We start from the raw sequence: 21,776 nt of genomic DNA, 5'->3' as shown, positions 1-21,776 counted from the left end.
GGAATAAATATTTGCCCTGCTCTAGCAGGGATGATGCCCTCCATGAAAGAAATCCAAGAGATTAAGAGGTCCCTAGTTCAGAGGCAATGACAGACCTCAGACCATCAGGAAGTCGGTTCAAGCCAATTTTCTACCCAACAAACTACTATCCTTCCCAGTGCAAACAGGACATGTTCAGGGATAGAAGTGAACTCTCTACATAGTTTGAATTTGTAAAGTCAAAGACTTTTGGGAGGTAGAGTAGTGATAAATATAACTACATAACTAAATATATAACAATAATGTAACACAAAGGAAAGCTTGGGGGTAAGGTGTCATATGAAAGAGTCAGAAGGGATTTATAATTGACCGAATAACATTCATATCATCCATTCTGAGATATCATGAGGAACAGAAGAGAGCACAAGTGTTTCTGAGAATCTTGAAATAGTCAATCCTAAGACAGTGCCGCCCAATAAACTCTGCAATAATGCACACTATATGCTGATGCATGACCAGGAAAATAGACCATGAGGCCCTTTGAGGAACGTACACCTGGAAAATATTTGTGGCAGGCACATACAATGGGTTCAAGTCCAGAGTCCAGTGACCTGAATCCCATGATCCAGACTGACACTCCCAGTCTCACAGCGGGAGTGCTGCACTGTCAGTGGTGCATCCTTTGAACAAGTTGCTACACTGAGTTCCTCTCTTTCCCTTCACCTAGACCGAGAGGGTCTTCACTGAACACTTTAAGAATGAATACAAATGAAATACCTGAATTATAGGAGCTGGAGGTGAATGCTCAAGACAGAATGGGTAACTGTTTTGTGCTGCTTTAATAGCAAAGGAAGAATTATAATGATGATGCTAGAACTGAAGGTACCGTGAGAAGCCATCTAGCTCCTGAAACCTATTTTAGCTTCGAATTAGACCATTTTTGTTCTGTACCTCAGCATCGTTTATCTGCCACAGCTCCAGTTTCTCAATACCTTCACTCAACAAAAATAAATTAATCTTGAATTTGAAATTTTCAATTGTTTTGCTAACATTAACAGCCTTTTAGATGCAGGAGTTCCAGATGTCCGCTACATTTTATGTGTAAGCATTTCTTGATTTCACTGGTGTTTGCCCTGGCTCTGAATTTAACCTGTAGATAGGGAGGTTAATATCTATTCCTCTTCATTTTTAAGTTAACTCTAATACTTGATAATAATAAATAATGATTGCATTTTTTACATTGTTTATTTGATTCAATTTATTGGATACATTTTTTTCTGGAGTTTTTGAGAAAAGATTGTTGAGAAGATGATTATGTTGTTGTCTTTGGATTAATAAGCTTGCTGCAGTCAGGACTTAATTCTGCACATTCTTTACAGCTTGGAATCATTTCTATATGGGTTGCATGCCTTATTTAAAGGAGATTTTAGAATCACCGCCAAGCAGGAATGGATCTTTGAAGACATAGACCTGCTTCACAAGGCCGTTGTCCCAGGAATCCGAATGTCCCTGAAGCTTCACCAGGTACATTAACCATTCAGAGGCTCTGTAATCAGGGTGAGATATATTGCTCAGGCACATCAGAAGCTTCAGGGATGCAATGAAATATGATAAACTCTTCACAAGAGTTGGGTGAAGCTTAACATCGCTAACTGCCTTATTAAACAATAAACGTAGAAGCTGATAGCACAGAAACACGCCATTCCGTTCATCATGCCCTTCTGTTTCAAGCGCGATTTGGTTAGTTCCACTCACTGATCTTTTCCTACAATCATGCAAAATGTATTTGAAACATTAGTGAAGGTATTTCATAGACCTGCCCGCTAGGCCTCATAGTCGCTACATTCAATGGTCACATTCAATGAGACAGAACTTCAGACCCAAATCCATAACAGGGAGGATGCCATTCTAACTCATCACTGTTGAGGAAGTCTCCATCTGTTGCAGCACAGTCTGGCTGAATCTCACCTTGAGGTAAATACCCAGGACTGACACCTGGAAATGAAGATAAATTACTTACCGTCCACACCACATTCAGCCACCCCAAGGCAACTATGAGGGTATGGTGCCAGAGCAACGTGTTCCCTGAGCCTGCGGTCTTCTTTCTTGCAAAAGAATTGGAGCCCTATGTTGTACAGACAATGCTGTTTGTACTTCCTGCTAGGTCAGTGAGCACAGAAAGTGTCACCAGTCCCTCCTAAATATGTGCAAAAAATTATTTCACTTGAATCACATTTACTCCTTTTGCAAAACTTAAATTGTGCCTTCTGGCTCTCGGTCATTTTACAAGTGGGAACAGGTTCTACCTATCTACTCTGTACAGATTCCTCATGATTTTGAAATTTTTGATCAAGCTTACCCTATGTGTTCTCCTAACCAATTTCTCCAATCTTTCCTCATAACTGAAGTTTCTCATTCTTGCCATCATTCTTAGAAACCTCTTCTGAGGCATCACAATACACTCTGCAGGAAGGGATCAAAGAGTGTATAATCAGCCTTGATCTCCAGATCACTTTGTTCTGATATTCATTGAATTTCACTTTTGGATCGTGCACATTACTGGCAAGGTTGGCATCCATTGCTCATCCCTAGTTTCCCTGAGAGGTTGGCACTACATCATCTTGAACTACTGGTAGCACCTAGTTTGTTAGGTTGCTTCCTCAGGCAAGTTGGTAAACTACCAAAGCCGTAAAAAGATCAGATTGGGTAAGAACATAAGATTTTTGTCCCAAAGGGACATGAGTGGAATGATGGTTTTTGTGACAATTGGACAGCTTCATGGTCACTTTTATTGATACAGCTTTTTACTGCCAGATTTTTTAAAGAATTATGTTCAAACTATCAAACTTCCATAGTAGAATGGAACTCATGTTTTCTAAATTGGTCCAATTACATAAAACATTATAAAAGCATACTCTAAAGATTGAGGTGAAGGTGATATTTGGCAATTTCCCAATTTGTTTGTCCAACTTCTTCCCTCTTGCTGGGAAACCCACTTACTCTGGGTCTGGCATCAGCTACAAACACTGCATGACATTTAATTGAAATAAGAAGGCATTTCCTGTTTGCATTCTAAAGTTATTTATACCACCTACAACAGATTTATGATTTTTTACAGCAGAAAGGATCAAGTCTACAAGTTCCATGTTTCCCAAAGTAACTGTTAAGATTCAAACATAGTCCAGCATCCTATCATGAATCAGAATCATGTTGCTGGTCATTGTGCCACCTACCAGGTCGTTCTGCTATAATGCATATTTTGTTACGATTGGGAAATTGGGGACACTGTTTCTAAAGCACAAAGTTTCAAAGCGTGTTTTTATAATTCTGGCCCCATTAGTTTAAATGGTGCTGCTATTATTCGATTTTCTTATCACACAGGATTGCACAAGAATGGAACTACCACATTATAGCAGAACTGACTGTAATTCACTTATGAAAAGTATTTATTAAATCAAAGCAGCAGGAAGGTATTGGATGATCTGTTGCTGCACTGCATACTATGTGAATCTCTCGCACTGTACAAGGCACACACAGGAACAAAAACATTTAGCCCCTCAATCCTGTTCTGTCATTCAATGAGATAGTAGCTGATCTGTGATATACATCCATAGCCTTAGCTTTTTCTCATATCTATCAATACCTTGGACAAAATAATCCAATCTCTGATTTAAAATGAACAGCTGATCAAGCATTAATTGTCCTTAGTGGTGCAAAGTTTGGAGCTTTGACACACTTTTTCATTTTCATGTGTTTGCCAATTGCACTCCTGATGGGTCTGCTTTTAATTTTTAGGCTATGGCCTAGATCTTTGAATTGGAAGATAGTCATTGCAAAAATGTATCCTGAAAGATTCGCTACCAGACATTTCAAAAGTCCTGATGCACCAAATACCCTTGAATAGCCTGGGAGGTTTCAACTAACCCATTATCTAGAATCTTCTGAAGATCAACAACTCTGAGGTTCCCAAATCAATTACCTAGATACTTATCCAGGAAAAATCAGGGGATTAAAACCTGCTCAAAGGTAACAATAAAACTGACCCCCTCGGAATCTCCCCTCTAACAGCCCCAAAACATCTCCTAACCTGACCTGATCCAATCCATCCCAACACCTCATCCTCAACATTCAACTTACCACTGACTTACTTTACCCCTCATCCATTTACCTGTCACCTACCTCTTCAATCACTTACATGCCACCTATCCCCCATCCACTACCTGGCACCCTACTCATTCAGCCCCTTACCCAATGATCTTCTGTCTTAATCCCCTCATCCACCTGCCACTCCATAACTCCTTGCCCACCAGAAACCTACTTCTTACCCACCCACCTGCCACCCTGACCTTTCATCCCTGGATACTTACCCCTTTACCCAATTCCTTACACCCTAGCCCTTCAACAAAAAAACCTACTCATTAACAAAAAAAGTGGTGGAGAACCTCATCAGGTATGGCAGCATCTGTGGAGAGAAAGCATAGTCAACAGTTTAGGTCCAATGGCCCTTCTTCAGAACATCTTTTGTTATTCTATACATTAACCTTCTTTTTGTAGCATTTCAGTGAGGTTTGGAACATCTAAACTCTTCAGTTATGACAGTTACTGCTGTGAAAAAAAAGTGGGCGCAGCATGGTTCCCCCAATGATCCGACACTGCAAGGATTCATCTATGAATGAAGCCACACCACACATACCTGAAACCACCAGCGTCGGATTTTAGACTTAGAAACCTGGAACATGGTTAAAGGATAGGAGCATAGGTGTGAGGACAGCAATCCAATAGTGATTGCTACTTTTGGAAGGTTCAGGTCTATGTGTCTCAGTTTTGGATTCCCCAACCAGCATAAATAGTTTATCTTTATCTACCTATCTATTCCCCATAATATCTTGAAAATTAAATCAATTCTTCTAAATTTCAAGGAATAAAACATTATATTGTATAACCTCTGGGATAATTTGCATCTGACCCTGAAAAATTGTTACTCTTTAGTGACATTAATAAGCAAAACAACATAATGAAGAAAATATTGTTTTCATGAGACCCTGTCTATAATTTGAGTTTTCTTGTGATTTTCAGCATGCTGACCCCATCCTCTAATGTCACAACTAAAACAAATTAATTTTCAGCATGTCCACCATTTACTTATTTTCATTGACAATGTAGTCATCATCAATTTCAAGGAGACTGTATTGCTCTTGACCACCTTATGCCTTTTTTAAAAAAATCTAAAAACAGTGAATTTTTTTAAAAAATTGACACAGTCTTGCCAATTGTGGCTAGACATACACTGGGAAATATCACATGACCTCCTACTTGTACTATTCCTCCCCTAGATGCTGCCATTGGTGTCTGAGCCAGGTTGAAAGTGGCAGAGCCTGACACTATCCCAACTGCACCAGGCCCAAGCGTCAACTACTGACTCCTGCTTGTGCCTTGTCTGGGAATGGATGACCTTTTGGCGAGAACTAATCCTTGGGTATGACTCTCCTCATCTACACTTCCTCCATCTCAGAAGCACTGCAGCCGGTGATGAAGTCCCAAACAATTCTTAGGCTCAACAGAGAGCAGCCTCAACCCAATTCTGGCAGTTGTCAGAAATGGAATTAATGCTGTGCAATTATCTGGCCATCATCAGCTGCAATCCCTCCCACCCTCCAATCCTCCCTTCAGACTAAAATTGTGACCAGCTGCCAGACCCATCCACCCTGATTTACTCTATATTGAATAACATTTTGCAAGTCCTATGAAGATTCTGTGGATTCTTTCAATTGTCACCTGGATACGGTTGCTAGTTCTGGTAGATTCCTTGCCCAACTCACTACACACTTTGCAGGGCTAATACACTTCAGACTCGTGAGTAGAGAAACTATGGTTTTTAGAGGAAACTGGAGTCACGTAAACTGAGAGAGCCTCAGGTCACAGATCAGAAATACTGGGATGACCCAGAAGGGAAACATTGAGCTGATGAAGGGAGAAGGCCTTGAGATTAAGCAAATGCACTCTGTCTTTTCTGATGGGAATCAAATATAGTGCAATAAACCCAATGAGTGTAACAGCTGCTTGAGAGGAGTAGGTGCTAGTTCCACTCTTAATCTCTTGACCCGAGGAACCTTGATTTTTTTTGTGTCCAGGATCACTTCACTTCATCCGATGAGTATGAGGATCCTGAGATTCTGTACAATGCCATCAGCAGCCATGAGCAGACAATGGTCATCTGTCATGAAGGAGACCCACTATGGCGCCAATCCATCCTGTCAAATGCAGAGGCTTTACTTGCACTGCGGCATGTGGTTGATGATGGAGTTGATGAATACAAGATAATTATGCTCCATCGACGTTTTATCAGCTTTAAAGTGGTGAAGGTAGTCACTGTTATCATATACTTTTCATTCAAATATACCATAAAGACTAGGATTCATTTCTAAAGAAAAGAGGGAGAATGATAGTGAACTAATTGATATCTGGATAAGAGGGCATTTTTTTTGTTTACTTATTTGTGACATGTGGGCGTTGCTGGCTTGCTAACATTTATTGCCTATCCCTAGTTACCCATGAGAAGGTAGTGGTGAGCTGTCTTCTTAAAATGCATCTTTTTCAGAGATCTTTAAAATTAAGAAGGACAGATGTAGAGAATATCGTCTTCACCACAAGCGGAAACAAAACTAGGGGTGATAAATAAGGTCCAACTAGTTTACAATGTTTTTTTCCTCTCATGAGTTGAGAAACATCCTTCTTCATCTAACCCTCTCAAGATGAACTCCTATTTCTTTCTCTCCCGTGTGATTATCTAATTTCTACTGAAATGAATCTGCTGTGTTTGCCTTAACTAGTCTGTGTGAGAGTTCCACATTCTTTCAGTAAGGAAGTTTCTTCTGAACTTGCTAATGGATTTATTACTTGTTTTATTTTATAGTTATGGGTCATTTTGCTTCCAAGTTGAGAGGACTCCTCTTGAAGCATTTGTAATATTCATAGAGCAATACTAATATTTTACATTGAAGATTTTTCCATTTCTCTGGCAATAGGTAAATAAAGAATGTGTGAAAGGACTGTGGGCAGGACAGCAACACGAGCTGGTGTTCCTCCAGAATCGCAACCCGGAGCGAGGCAGTATTCAAAATGCTAAGCAGGCCTTGAGAAACATGATCAATTCCTCATGTGATCAGCCAATTGGCTATCCGATTTATGTCTCACCTCTCACAACATCCTACGCTGGATCACACAAGCAGCTCAAGAATATCTGGGGAGGTCCAATAAGTTTGGAGAATCTCAACATGTGGTTCACTTCTAGGTGGCAGAAGTAATTATTAGTCTATCTTGTTTCCCAGTCTCTCGACTCCAGTAATTTAAGATTCTCATCTATAAGTTCAGTTTCCTCTTTGTCTTGCCCCTCCCTATCTCTGTAATCTTCTGCGAATCCATGCTACAGACTTGAAACAATTTTTTTGTGTTTTTTCATTTAACCATTTATTCGCATATTTCTTGACATATAGTGGGAATCCGATTTCTCTGCAAATGCTAATTGGTTCTTAGGTCTCACAGGAAACATTGCAGCCTGTGGAGTTACAGCTGAGGTGGTGTTTTGTAGGCCCAAGACCCCTCCAGTCACCATTTTCCAGTGAGTTCCCAATGGCAGATAGCAATTGGTGTAAAAGGAGAAGGTGTATTAATGTGTGGGCTGATATCAATTTTCTTCACTATTTCACTGGCATTGTAGGTCTGTTATTTCTCCACCTTCCTATCTTTGTGGAACACTTCACAAGTGTTTCCAGTTCTTTGTGGAGTTACTGAGAACATTAAAAGATCAGTAATCAAAGTAGTTTTTGGAATCCCATTAGAGCATTGTTTACTGGTATTACAGGGAAACTTGGAGAAAGTGAGGTCTGCAGATGCTGGAGATCAGAGCTTAAAAATGTGTTGCTGGAAAAGCGCAGCAGGTCAGGCAGCATCAAAGTAACAGGAGAATCGACGTTTCAGGCATAAGCCTTCCTTCAGGAATCTTAACTGCCAAAGCAAAACTCCTGTCCATCAACATGTTAACCTCAGTATTGCAATGTGGTTACAATGCAAAAAAAAAGCCCATTTGGCCCATTGTTCCTCTACCTGCTCTCTGAATAAGTAACACAACCTATGTCATTTTCCTCCCTTCTCCATAATCCTGTACTTTCTTTCTTTATAGACAACAATTCCATTTTGATTGAACCTACTTCCATTATGCTCTCAGACAGTGCATTCCAGACCTTAGCCAATACACTGAAAAAAAAAGTTCCTCATATTGCCTTTGCTTCTTTAACTAATTACTTTAAATGTGTATCCTGCTGTTCTCGATCCTTTCACAAATGAGAACTGTTTCTCCCAATCTCTTCTGTCCGGGATCTTCATGATTTTGAATATCATTATCCAACCCCCTCTCCAAGGAAAATAGTCCTAAGACAATCTCATCAGATTTTTGAATGGCATGTATGTTCTACATATCGATCTCAAAACCAAAATCAACATACCATGCTTTATCTTCAGTATTCGGAGACATACTGTGAAAGTGAAAAGTTAACCATAAAACATTAAAGGATAGAAGTTAGAGGTGGTTTGAAATTAAAAGGTTGCTGGAAAGTTTTTGAACTTTACATTAAATGTGAATATAAGAGGTTATGGTTAGTAAGCTTGAAGATGACACCAAAATTGGAGGTGTAGTGGATAACGAAGGTGGTTACCTCAGAGGCAACAGGACCTTGATCAGATGGGCCAAGAGGCTAAGCAGTGGCAGATAGAGTTTAATCTAGATAAATGTGAGGTGTTACACTTTGGCAGGGCAGGACTTATACACTTAATGGTAAAGTCCTGGGGATTGTTGCTGAACAAAGAGACTTGGTGTGCAGGTTCATAGTTCCTTGAAAGTCTTAGGTCAACAGGGTAGTAAAGGCAGCAAATAGTATACTTTTATTGGTCAATGCACTAAGTATAGGATTCGGGAGGAACTGTTGCCGCTGTACTAGACATTGGTTAGGCCACTTTTGGAATGTTGTGTTCAATTCTAGTCTCCCTGCTATGGGAAGGATGTGATGAAACTTGAAAGGGTTCAGAAAAGATTTGCAAGAATGTTACCAGGGTTGGAGGATTTGAACTGCAGGGAGAGACTGAATAGGCTGGGCTATATTCTCTGAAGAGTTGAAGGCTGAAGGGTGACCTTATAGAAGTTTATAAAATCATGAGGGACATGGATATGGTGAATAGTCAAGGTCTTTCTGCCAGGGGAGGGGAGTCCAAAGCTAGAGGGTGTAAGTGTAAGGTGAGAGAGGAAATATTTAAGAAGGACCTGAGGGGCAACATTTTCACACAGAGTGGTGAGTGTATGGAGTGAACTGCCAGAGGAAATAGTGGATGCTGATACAATTACACCATTTAAAAGGCATTTGGGTGGTATGTGAATAGGAAGGGTTGAGAGAGATATGGGCCAAATGCTGGCAAATGGGACAAGATTAATTTAGGATATCTAGTCAGCAAGGACGAGTTGGACTAAAGGGTCTGTTTCTGTGCTGTACATCTCTATGGCTCTAAATTTTGTGGATTATTTTTACAACACAACCTACTGGGTTCAATAAATGTCTACAGTCTTAAGGATTTACAATCGCGTAAGTTTAGAACGTGCAGAGAGTTTGTAAGTAGAGATGCAGGGGCTGTGACAAGAACGATGCCAGTACCAAATTGCTTAGAAGAGTCACCATACTGCCACCTATTGTATAGAGGTCAAGAAAGTCTATGAACAGCAATGGGGAACAGAGATGGTACTGGGAGGACATTACTCTGAATTTGTCACAACAGGATGTTGTATATTTGGGATCAGGAAGTATGTGCATACATTAGCTTTTTAATAAAATGTTTATGTACAAAATAGGAACTTTGTAGCTATCTTCAGTAGAGAGGAGAATGTTGCAACTAAATGTAGCTACAAACAGGAGGTAATTGTGATATTGGCTCAGATACAAATAGATGAAGAGGAGGTTCAAAATGCTCAAAATCCTCAGTGGGTAACAAGTCTGGATTTTAGTAACCCAGATAGTAAAGTGGAAATTGTGGATGCTATGGGAAAAGTTTCCAATCCTCTAGTAGATTTGAAGAGGGGGGGGGGGAGGGGGGGGAGGGGGGGGGGTGGTGTTTACTAAGCACAGCCAAATTATAGGAAAGTAGGCTAGATGAATTATGGGCCACACATTTTAATATCGATGAAGAGATTTTTTTTATGAGATGAAATCTTGCACGCAAAGTTAACTGGCATTTGGAGAAGTACGTGTGTGAAAGTTAGTTTGAATTTGTTAAAGGAATATGATTTTCAACTAATTTGATCGAATTCTTTGATAAAGTAATCGAAAGAATGGTAAAGGCTTTTGTGGTTGATATATATTTAGGCCTCTCCCATCAGTCACAAATTGCATCCTGTTTCTTTTGGTATATGTAAATGACCTGGACAGGTATGGTACATAATGTCAAAGTTTTCAGACGATATAAAACTCAGATACGTTGTATAGAGTGAAAACAGACCAGACTTTGTGACATAGTCTGGTAAAATGAGCCGACACATGCTGGATGAAATTTAAAGTAAGAATTGTGAAGTGATACTCTTTCTTCCAAAATGTGAGAGAGGCAATACGAACTAAATGGAACACTTAAAGGAGGTGCAGGACATGTGAAGGTGTAAGCACACAACTTTGAGGTGGCAGTTGACATGGCTGTCCAAAAAAGCATTACTAATTCCGTGACTTGATTAAAAGAGGAATAGAATACAGAAGTGATAAAGTTATGCTTTAAGCTTTAAAATAATACTGGTTAGACATCCGCTGAGGTATTGTGGGCACATCTGCCGCTACACTTCAGGAAGGATAACAAGGATTTAGAAAGGGTACATAGAGAGACTTGCTAAAATAGTACCAGGGATGACAGACTTCAGTTATGTGAAAAGGGTGTGAAAGTTGAGATTATTCTCCTTGAAGCAAAGAAGGTTAAGAGGAGATTAAATAGCAGTCTCCAAAATCTTGAATAGCTTTAATAAAGTAAATAAAGAGAAACAATTTCAAGTACCAGAAGAGTCAGTAATCAGAAGACACATTTAAAATGACTGGCAATAAATCTAGAGGTGATATTGTGATACAATTTTTATACTGTGAATGATGCAATCTGGAAGATACTGTCTTAACGAGGGGTGGAAGCAGATTCAGGAGAATTGTTTAAAAGAGAATTGGACAAATACTTTAAGGGAAGAATTCACAGGGCTGGTAAGAGCTGGGCAGCAAGACTAATTGGATAGCTCTTTCAAAGACCTGACATAAGCACAATGAGTCATAAAACCTCCTTCTGGGCTATGTGATTCTATAATTGTTATTCTGTCAGACTTTTAAACTTCATGAGCTACATAAAAGAAAACATTTCATCTGAGTGTTTATCTTAACCTAATGTCCTTTAATCTCCTGAGTTCATAATAGAAGCTGAAAGTGTTGAATGTTTTACTTGTTGCTGCATTAGATAGTACCTTTTGTTGACCATTAAAATAACTTCATCTCTGACTTTACTCATGCTAATATTTAGCTTATTGTCATTTATTTTATTTCTATCTATACTTGCATCTGTTTCTTGCATATTATACTTCTGTTGAGTATGAACTCCAACATTTGTGATCAGCAGTGTATTTAAAACTAAGCCTATCAGTTTATGAATTGCGATAATCATTCTGGAGTGGCTGCAGTTGCCTAAATGTAACTAAATGTCCAGGTTTGACATCTGATATTCGTGTCTTCACACCTCCAGATTGCGCAAAGGCTGCACTGGAGGTAACATTGATGATTCAGATTGTGGAGGAGCTTCCTCAGTCAGCAGCAACAACTACACTGGGAACACAACTCAAAGCATCAGCTCCAAGCAAACAAGGGCCTGGAGGCCACACGCAGTAGCTTCGTTGACTGCTCGCCAGGCCAGGGGTATATCAGTCGGTGGTAACACCAGGATGTTGCTATGTTATAATTACTGTTATATTAATTCTCCCTCCCTAAGTATGGAATCTTGTGCTGCTCTTGGGAGAAGGAAGCAATGGAGGCAAAAAAAAAATAATTGAACTAGAAGCCAAAAATCAAATTCTGAACAGTGCAATTAAAGTTCTCAGAATTTTTAAAAGGTGGGTTAATGTCTGAAAACCCGCCGGGCTTGCTGGGATGGCAGAAATTAATTATGGAGCACATTCCCTTGGACCTTTTTTACAAACATGGTGCACCACACAACAGAACATTTTTATATGACATGGCAGCCCTACTTGAGTTATTTGGATACCTATCTTAACTAGGGCATTTGTTTAATCAGGATGGTTAGGTTTGTCAAGCCCTGGGCCCTGGAGTGGGTCTCCTGAGTTAATACGGGTATATATACAATGCTCCTGTTCCTTTGTTTGGGAGCTTTGCGCCAAGCATAGCTGTTCTGTATTTTGTGTTTTTAATTTGCTTTTCTTTCTTTTTTTTTGATCTATTTGTTATTTACTTATTTATTGGTGTTGCCTTGCACAGTGTTAGGGTTTGTTTTGTATTATAGGGTAGGTTAATAGATAGGAGAAAGTGAGGACTGCAGATGCTGGAGATCAGAGCTGAAAATGTGTTGCTGGAAAAGCGCAGCACGTCGATTCTCCTGCTCCTTGGATGCTGCCTGACCTGCTGCGCTTTTCCAGCAAAACATTTTCAGCTAGGTTAGTAGATAGTAGTTGTATTGTAATCTGTGTTTTGTTTTCTTTTTATTATACTGATATTTGTTATTGATTGTGTTTTCAATAATTTTATATGTTTGTAAAGTTAAAACAAAATTGTTAATAAATATGTTTCCAAAAAAAAAGTTGAGTTAAGCTTCCTGATGAAAGGCAGGAGAAATTCTTTTGTTTGTGTTTGTGCAAGCCGTTGCTGTTAGCCAACATGTTAGATCTCGGTTCGAGTTTTGTCACTTATTAGTTTTCAATGAAACAGTGTTGGTCATCGTGCTTTAGGAAGAATGTGAGGCTCCTTGAGATTGTGCAAAGGAGATTTATCAGAATGTTTCCATGCATAAGAGATTTCAACTGCAAGGTTAAATTAGAAAAGCTTGGGTTGTTTACTTTGGAGTAAAGGAGGCTTAAAAGGAGATTTAATGTACAAGATCATGACAGACTTCGATAAGAAAAGCTCTTCCCATTAGCTGATGTGACAAGGACTGGAGGACACTGATTTATGATTCCAGGCAAAAGTACAAGGGAGCTGAGAGAGAAAACATTTTCACACAGATGGTAATGAGCCAGAACTCCCTGCCCACAAACTGGGTAGATGCAGGGCCCATTAACTCGAACCTGGAACTCTAGGCCCATTGTTCTCAGGTTGGAGGCATCATTTGGAGATTGGGTTGGGAAGACTGCTTGGAAGCAGCACTTGGTCCTGTGATTTCTATCCCTGCCTCTGGTTGGAAGTGGAATCTGTTGCTAGAAATTGGAAAGGAGATTAATTGGTTAATTGATTGAGCACTTGAGGGAAATAAACTTGCAGGACTGTGAGGCAAAGAAAAGGAATGGAATAGTCTGGATTCTCTATACAGAGAGCTGATATGGAATCACTTAGTGAAATAGCTTCCTTCTTTGTTGTAGTGATTCTGTGCCTATCAGATTGCAAAGGTAAACCACAATGCTAGTTGTTCAGAAAAGTGAAATGAGCACCCAGGGGAGGCAAACGAATGGGAGAAAATTAGCAAAATTTTAAACAACTGGACTGTTTGAAAGCTTGGGAGATTAGGGGGATTCTGGAAAGAGATAGAAAGGGGAGGAATGCTGGGGAGAGGGGTTTGAGGGATGATATTCTGGGGAGACGGGTTAAGAGGAGGGAGGTGTAAGTGGGAATTGTGAAGTCTGAAAGAAAATATCATTGAAAAAAATTCTAAAGGAGAACATGCAGCAAACTGGCAATTAATATTTTAAAAACAATTCCTCAGAATTTTTTGAACCAGAGTATTTCTGGAGAAGTTGTTTTAAAGCTTGTCAGTCTTTTGGGAGCTGCTGCCTGTGTACATTAATCTCTCAGCATGTGACGGAATTTGTTGCAGGAGGGTAAAGTACTGCATATGTTGTAAGGTTATTGAATGCTCTCCATGACTGGGCAGATGATAGAATTAGACAGATAGAGCAGCTACGCTTCATTATGTGAAATGCTAAACTGCCCATACCCAATTGTTTACATAGAAACATATAAACGTAGAAACTAGGAGCAGGAACAAGCCATTCAGCCCTTTTGAGCCTCCTGACCAATCATTATGATCTTGACTGATTCTGTATCTTAATGCAATATTCCTGCTTTCTCCCCACACCCCTTGATGCCTTTAAAATTTGTAAGTTTATCTATTTCTTTTCCTGAATACATTCAGTGACATCAACACCTCAGCCTTCTATGGTAGAGGATTCCATAGGTTCACTATCCTTATCTCAGTCTTAAATGGGTCTACTCCATACCCTGAAACTGTCTGCTGGTTTTAGATTCCCCAATCAGGGAAAACATCCTTCCTGCATCTAGACTGTCCAGCCTTGTTAGAGGTCTATATGTTTCAATCATATTCTCTGTCATCCTTTGAAATTCTAGTGAATACAGGGCAAGGCAAACCAATCTTCCTTCATGGGACAGTCCTGCCATCCCCAGTATCAGCCTAGTGAAGCTGCACTGCACTCCTTCAATGGCAGGTAGATCTTTACTTAGGTAGGGAGATCAAAACTGCACATTAAACTTCAAATGTAGTTTCATCAAGGTACTGTATAATGAGTTAAGACATCCTTACTTCTGAACTCAAATCCTCTTGCAATGAAGGCCAATACACATTTGCTTCCCTAACTGATGGCTGTACCTCTCTGTCTAATTTCATTGATTGTGTAGAATAATTCCCAAATTCCTTTGTACATCCACACTTTCTACCATATCACCATTTTCAATAATATTGTTCCTTTCTGTTTTTCTTACCAGATTGTATAATTTAACATTTAGCCATATTGTACTGTATCTCCCATGTGTTTGCCAACTCACTCAACTTGTCCAAATCAGCCTGAAGGCTTCTTGCATCCTCCTCACAACCCCAGCCAATTTTGTGGCATAAGCAAATTTGAAAGTGTTCCATTCGTTTCTCTCATCCATGTCATTTATATATATTGTGAATAGTTGGGGCCCAAGCACTTATCCTTGCTGTAGCTGCACTTGGGAAGAGACCCATTTATTCCTGCTCTCCATTCCTATCTGTCAAACAATTCTCAATCTTTGCCCAATATATAACCCAGTATGCAAAATACTTTTAATGGGAACGTTAGTTTTACAGCAAAAAGAGAATCAGGCTCAGCACTGCACCGTGTGCAATTTACTTGTTTATTCTGTGACTTATAAGAACAACAAACATTGCCGAAGCAAATTGAGTCATGGACTCTTGCATGATATCTAACAGTGCAGGTGCCATACAAAATTGACCATATCCATCTACTCATTCAACATCCCTGCAAAAAAAAAAAAGCAGCTACCTTTTTAAGAATTCCAGTGTGAGTAGAATCCAGAAATTATCTGCTTCTCCCACATGGTAGCTATGCTTTCAGGCACTTTCAACCAATGTGCTGGAACCTCCTCCCTATAAACATCAATGGCTCTCTAACTCCCCTCTTTTAAGATGCATCTTAAAACCAACCTCTTTTACCACCTATACAAATATCTTCTTGCATGATTCGTTATTGAATTATGTCTGATTTATGATGCTATGAAGCAACGTAGTGATTTATTATAATAAAGGCACCATTTTGCTTACACATATCTTTAAAATGCAAATGAGCACAAGAGCCTCATTTTCAACATCAAGTATGTATTTTAGGTAGCCATTTAAGGAAACGACTCTGACTAATTTGGGAGTGGATTGTGGACCCAGTGTAGATCAGACTCAGTTCTGTGTCCACCTCAGTTGCTTTAAAAACAGAATTGAGTGATAAAACAAAGTGCCCCATAGTCTCTTCCACTGTTTATTTAGACCTGTGTACATTTAGTTTCAGTAGAATGTCCTCGCTGATCTGCCTTTTTTTTTTAAAATGTTTAATATTAAAATAAATTTTTATTCAATGACCTATGATATCTGGCAGTAAATCCCAAAGTTCAATGAGTGGAGATGATCATGGGCTCAAACTCCGGACTTGAATCACTCTTGTCCCTTTTGGATATTTTACCTACTCTTGAGTTTAAACAATGTTCCCATCTGTGAGCTAATAAGATCATTTACACTTCCTCATTTATTTTTATGAGCACATTTTGACCTTAGCAAGTATTGAGTAGCCAGAAAATCTTTGGGTAAAATGTTAACCATTTATGACTGAGAAGAAAAAGAAGTTCTTCTTGTGGAAAGTTATGAATCTTTGGAATTTATGATTTTAGAGGGTTTTGGATTTTTAGTCTGTGAGTATATTTAAGACTGTAATGAATATAGATTTGGGACAGCCTGGGAATTAAAGTATATTGGATTAGGGTTGCAAAGTAAAATTGATACCAGAGTTTAGTGAGGATATTGTTGAATTGTAGAGCAGACTGAAGTGGCTCTCTCTTGTATTCTATTTCCTAATAATTAGACAAGTTTAAAGTAATAGAGGATATATCACGGTCTGGACATGAAGGAACAATGATATTGATGATTGGTAGTGTTTATTATTCCAATACTAGTTATTGATCAGAGAAGACAGTGTCCATTTAATAGATTGTCATAGTTTAAATTTTAATCAATTCATCTTCAGGAAAACAACAACCCCAGTCATTCAGTGTGGCAGGAGATGTTTTAAGGAAATATGATAACATTGACAGGAAGCTTCACAGTGGGAGCTTGATCACAGTAGCTACAGTCAAGTGCTCTACACTGAGTACTGCAACATTAACAACCCTAACTGAATCAAATTTTCGAAAAAAAACCAAATCCAAACAAATACTAACTTAATTTTTTTATAGATCAACTTAATACAGTTCGACATCAGTGTTTGGAAACCTGTACAATATCTAGCTCTATTAGCAAGTATGTAATTGGGTAAAAAGCAACAGAGACATTTAATTTAATGAGCTAGTGATTGATAGAAACATAACATGAACTTCCTGGAGATTAACCCATACAGTTACACTTCGTCTGGAATATTGGCTTCATTGCTGGGCATTGCAACTGAGCCAGTCTGAATCATATTATTCAAATATGCTGTTCCCATATTTGTTCTACACATTTCCAATATCCACCTATCCATTCAATTGAATCTTGAATGTGGATCTAATTTCTGCTTCAACTACTAACCTGGAAAGTGAATTCTGCAGCCTGACAACTCTGTGTAAAGATGTTTATTTGGTTTCTATTCTAAACCTGTAAATATCATTCTAAATTCAAAATATGTATTTTAAATATATGTGGCTACTCATTCAATGTTTCTCATCTACTGGAAATGTTTTCTCCTATCTATCTGTAACTTCAGCACTTCAAACACATTGCCCCATAATCTAAAAGGCTGGAAACATGAATAGACCTTAATACAATCATCACTCCTTATTTATGTGTATCTGTTATGAATTATATTGTTTTCACTTATAATCCAACCGAATTATATAAATTTATCTTGGCCAAAGCTGACAGTTTTAAGTTTTTAACATATTTTACTTTTATCTGGCAAACAATTTCAGCAAGAGGAATTAAATATTCTTGTTCATTAAGATTGCAACTGCTATAAAACACGAAATATGGAAATATTTTACATTTGTTTGCTCGGGTAGAAATCTACATTTCTGAACATGTGATCTCCTTTCTCACCTAATTTTGAAACATTTCAGATATACTGGCGGTGGTCCTATAAGTTATTTTAGAAGTCACATTTCCAACCTACCTAAGAATAATTTTGAAGATTCAGGACTCTAATCTACAGAGTGATACCCACTTTAGACATTCTTTGTTTGGATTTTTTAAATATCTGCAAGAACATTAATTGCACAGATATGCTAATGCTTTTACATCACTGAAATAATCAAGAAAGCATCTCCTGCCACACTGAATGACTGGGGTTGTTGTTTTCCTGAAGATGAATTGATTAAAATTTAAACTATGACAATCTATTAAATGGACACTGTCTTCTCTGATCAATAACTAGTATTGGAATAATAAACACTACCAATCATCAATATCATTGTTCCTTCATGTCCAGACCGTGATATATCCTCTATTACTTTAAACTTGTCTAATTATTAGGAAATAGAATACAAGAGAGAGCCACTTCAGTCTGCTCTACAATTCAACAATATCCTCACTAAACTCTGGCATCAATTTTACTTTGCAACCCTAATCCCATATACTTTAATTCCCAGTCTGTCCCAAATCTATATTAATCTTTTGTTAATATATCTTTCTCAGGATATAGGTGTCACTAGCAAGTTGGCACTTACTGTCCCTCCCTTGTACCCCTCAAGAAGGTGATGGTGGGCCTTCTTGAACCACTGGGGTGAAGGTGCTCCCACGGTGCTATTGAACAGTGAATTTCAGCATGATGACTCACTGAAAATAAAGGAATAGTGAGTATGTTTCCAGGACAGGATGATGTCTGACTTTCATTTGCTGTCCTTGTCTTCTAGCTAGTGGAAATCACAGTTTTGAGAGAAAAGTTAAGTGATATATTTGTGAAATTTTCTTCATTTGATAGTCAACCATTGCACATTTGCACTTATCTAGCAGGCAACATCTAAATCTAGACAGTGCAAACAATACAAAAAGATCCAATACATTTAGTTTAAACATGTGTCCAAGCATATTAATTGTATAAGTGGGGTTACAATGAATGACTTACAGTTCAATCCATTGTTTTTTTTTCTTTGCAGGACGGAGGGATCGGAGGAGCTGTTCAGTGCAAGCTTGCTCGTCTCATTCAGAGATCCAACAATCACCTGCTATGAGTCAGTCAGGGTCATTGCTGGAAACAGAGCAGCCAACTTCACAGGCATCAACATCTGTCCAAGGTTTCGTTCAAAGAGTATCCAACAGCCAGCTGTCATTCAATAATTCAATTGCTTCTATGTTATCTCAAGTACCTCACCTCTCCACTGCTAGTCAGCTCAGTAGCCAAGGTCATTCGGGCACACAGAACAGGCGCAGCATCACCTCCTCCACAAGCTCTACTCTTAGCCTCTTGTTTGGGAAAAGAAGTTTATCCAGTGGACTTGTGATATCTGGGCTCTCAGCAGCAGAAGGAGGGAATACAACTGACACCCAGTCAACAAGCAGTGTCAACATCGCAATTGGACCTTCAGTCAGCCATGGGAGCCAGATGACAAGGGTAACACTACAATTCTTCTCTTCCGCTCTAAAAGGTTGTTGTAAAGTTCATGCCCAGAAGTTACCTTTATTCATCTTTGGTACGTGAGTGTTCTTGGTAAGGGCAACTGCCTATTCCTAATTTCCCTTTGGAAAAAGTAGTGGTGGTGATCTATTGGCATTGGTACATCCAGAGTGCTGTTAGGAAGAGAATTGTGTGATTTTGACTCTGCAAATGAAAGAATGGTCTATATTTCCAAGACTAGATAGTGTGTGCCAGAATTCGCAAATTGTGGCATTCCCTTGTCCCTGCTATCCTTTTCCTTCCAGGTGGTACACGCTGAATTTGGAAAGGACTGTTGAGGAAGCTTTGGTGAGTTGCTGCTGTTAATCTTGCAGCCACAGTGCTGTGGAGAAGGGAGTGAGTTTTCTTTGAGGTTACTTGATCATGGAATGTGAGTGACACTGGTGTTGCTAATTTTGATTGTCCACCCTTAATTGCCTAGAGGGCACTTAAGAGTCAACTGAATCACTGTGGGTCTGGAGTCACATATATACCAGATAAGATATGGATGGCAGATTTTCTTTGCTAAACAGCATTAATAAACAAAATGGGTTTGTAAGACAACCAAAAGTAGTTACATTGTTGCCACTAAACCAACTTTTTATTCCAGAGTTTTATTGAATTCAGATTTCACCATCTACCATGATAAGATACCATGTCCCAGAATAGCCTGGAGTTCTGGAGTATGAGTTCAGTGGCAATACCACTTTCCCACCATATTTAAGATGGGGTACCAATCAAGTGGCTTGCTTTATCATCAGTTCAAGTCACTCTTCTGCGATCGGGATCATTTTATTTGTTCTGCAGCTCACAACTGCATTACAGCTTGGGCAGACACATTGAGTACTTACAGGGATGGTGGGCAGATCCTCCATGTGGCTCAACTTTCTCCTCTGAGCTAAAGGAGGATGGGGATGGGTGAATAAAGTGAGAGAAATGAAAAGTACAACAAAATTAAATAAGTTGTGATAGAGCTTAGTGCCAATAATAATAACAACAGATTCCTGGAGCTATAATAACAGATCTGTTAGCAAACATAAATCACGTCAAATTGCTGTGAATCAAATTAAAGCAGGGTGGAATTATGGTTATCTTTTTGCTCTTAACACACTCCCCTTTGCTTCCCCTATTTGAATATTTTACAGTCAATAAAGTCGTTTCTGAAATGTAGTCATGTTTGTAATGTGGAGAAACGGCAATCTACATTGCATTATAGCTCACCTGCTGTGTGTAAATTCAGACACCTGCTCGATATTATTAGTGTGGTTTTCATGCATATGAAGATTATGATAGGAAGAACTTAGAAGAATATACAAGGTAGAAACAGACCACCTGATCCAGGTATTCCTCCACCTACCCTACCATCTAAATCCATTAACATGTCTTTACTTCCCTATTTCCTTATTTGCTTGTCTATCATACCTTTTAAGGCATCTGTGCTCTTTGTCTCAATTACTTGTTGCGGTAGAAAGTTCTAAATTCCCTATTACGTCTTAGTTGTGAATTCAAGGCTCATTTCAGAAGTAACATGTAACCTAGACTAACATTCCAGTGCATTGCTGGGAGAGTAGACAAATTGTGAGGCATTAGAGTTTGAGGGTTAGATTCTTGGGGAAGGTAGATTCTGTGGGTAGACTATAGGCAATAGATTCTGGACAGTAAATTGTGAAGGGATAGATACTGGTATTCTGGGATTCTGGAACATGAAGCTGAATTTTTTTTGGCTAGGTCTGAATTGTGTTAATGTTTGGAGGGAGTTTCTTCAGGAGGACTGGTGAGTTTTCTTGCAGTATCAACTTACCAAACTCTCCTCATTAACTACCTAGAAGAGAAAATGAGGTCTGCAGATGCTGGAGATCAGAGATGGAAATGTGTTGCTGGAGAAGCGCAGCAGGTCAGGCAGCATCTAGGGAACAGGAGTATCGACGTTTCGGGCATTAGCCCTTCTTCAGGAATGAGGAAAGTTTGTCCAGCAGGCTAAGATAAAAGATAGGGAGGAGGGACTTGGGGGAGGGGCGTCGGAAATGTGATAGGTGGAAAAAGGTCAAGGTGAGGGTGATAGGACAGATTGGGGTGGGGGCGGAGAGGTCGGGAAGAAGATTGCAGGTTAGGGAGGCGGTGCTGAATTTGATGGATTTGACTGAGACAGGCGGGGGGGAGGGGAAATGAGGAAACTGGTGAAATCCGAGTTCATCCCTTGTGGTTGGAGAGTTCCTAGCTGGAAGATGAGGCGTTCTTCCTCCAACCATCGTTTCGCTGTGGTCTGACGATGGAGGAATCCAAAGACCTGCATATCCTTGGTGGAGTGGGAGGGGGAATTGAAATGTTGAGCTACAGAGTGGTTGGGTTGGTTGGTCCGGGTGTCCCAGAGGTGTCCTCTGAAACGCTCCGCAAGTAGCCGGCCTGTCCCCCCAATATA

The 21,776-nt window shown here is 39.3% G+C and overlaps 1 protein-coding gene across 1 annotated transcript in view; it reads left to right on the top strand.

Annotated features, from left to right (window-relative positions):
• Nucleotides 1-21,776, top strand: part of LOC122548604 (pecanex-like protein 2) — a 284,406-nt gene that overhangs the window by 250,670 nt on the left and 11,960 nt on the right. The window contains exons 19-23 of the mRNA XM_043687440.1: nucleotides 1,359-1,503; nucleotides 6,111-6,341; nucleotides 7,005-7,279; nucleotides 11,776-11,945; nucleotides 18,861-19,315. Coding sequence (XP_043543375.1) covers nucleotides 1,359-1,503; nucleotides 6,111-6,341; nucleotides 7,005-7,279; nucleotides 11,776-11,945; nucleotides 18,861-19,315 — 1,276 coding nt within the window. The remainder of the gene's footprint in view (nucleotides 1-1,358; nucleotides 1,504-6,110; nucleotides 6,342-7,004; nucleotides 7,280-11,775; nucleotides 11,946-18,860; nucleotides 19,316-21,776) is intronic.

Source organism: Chiloscyllium plagiosum, chromosome 3 (assembly GCF_004010195.1).
Source record: "Chiloscyllium plagiosum isolate BGI_BamShark_2017 chromosome 3, ASM401019v2, whole genome shotgun sequence".
NCBI lineage: Eukaryota > Metazoa > Chordata > Chondrichthyes > Orectolobiformes > Hemiscylliidae > Chiloscyllium > Chiloscyllium plagiosum.
The sequence above is the reverse complement of the archived record's forward strand: the minus strand, read 5'-3'. Positions and strand labels throughout refer to the sequence as shown.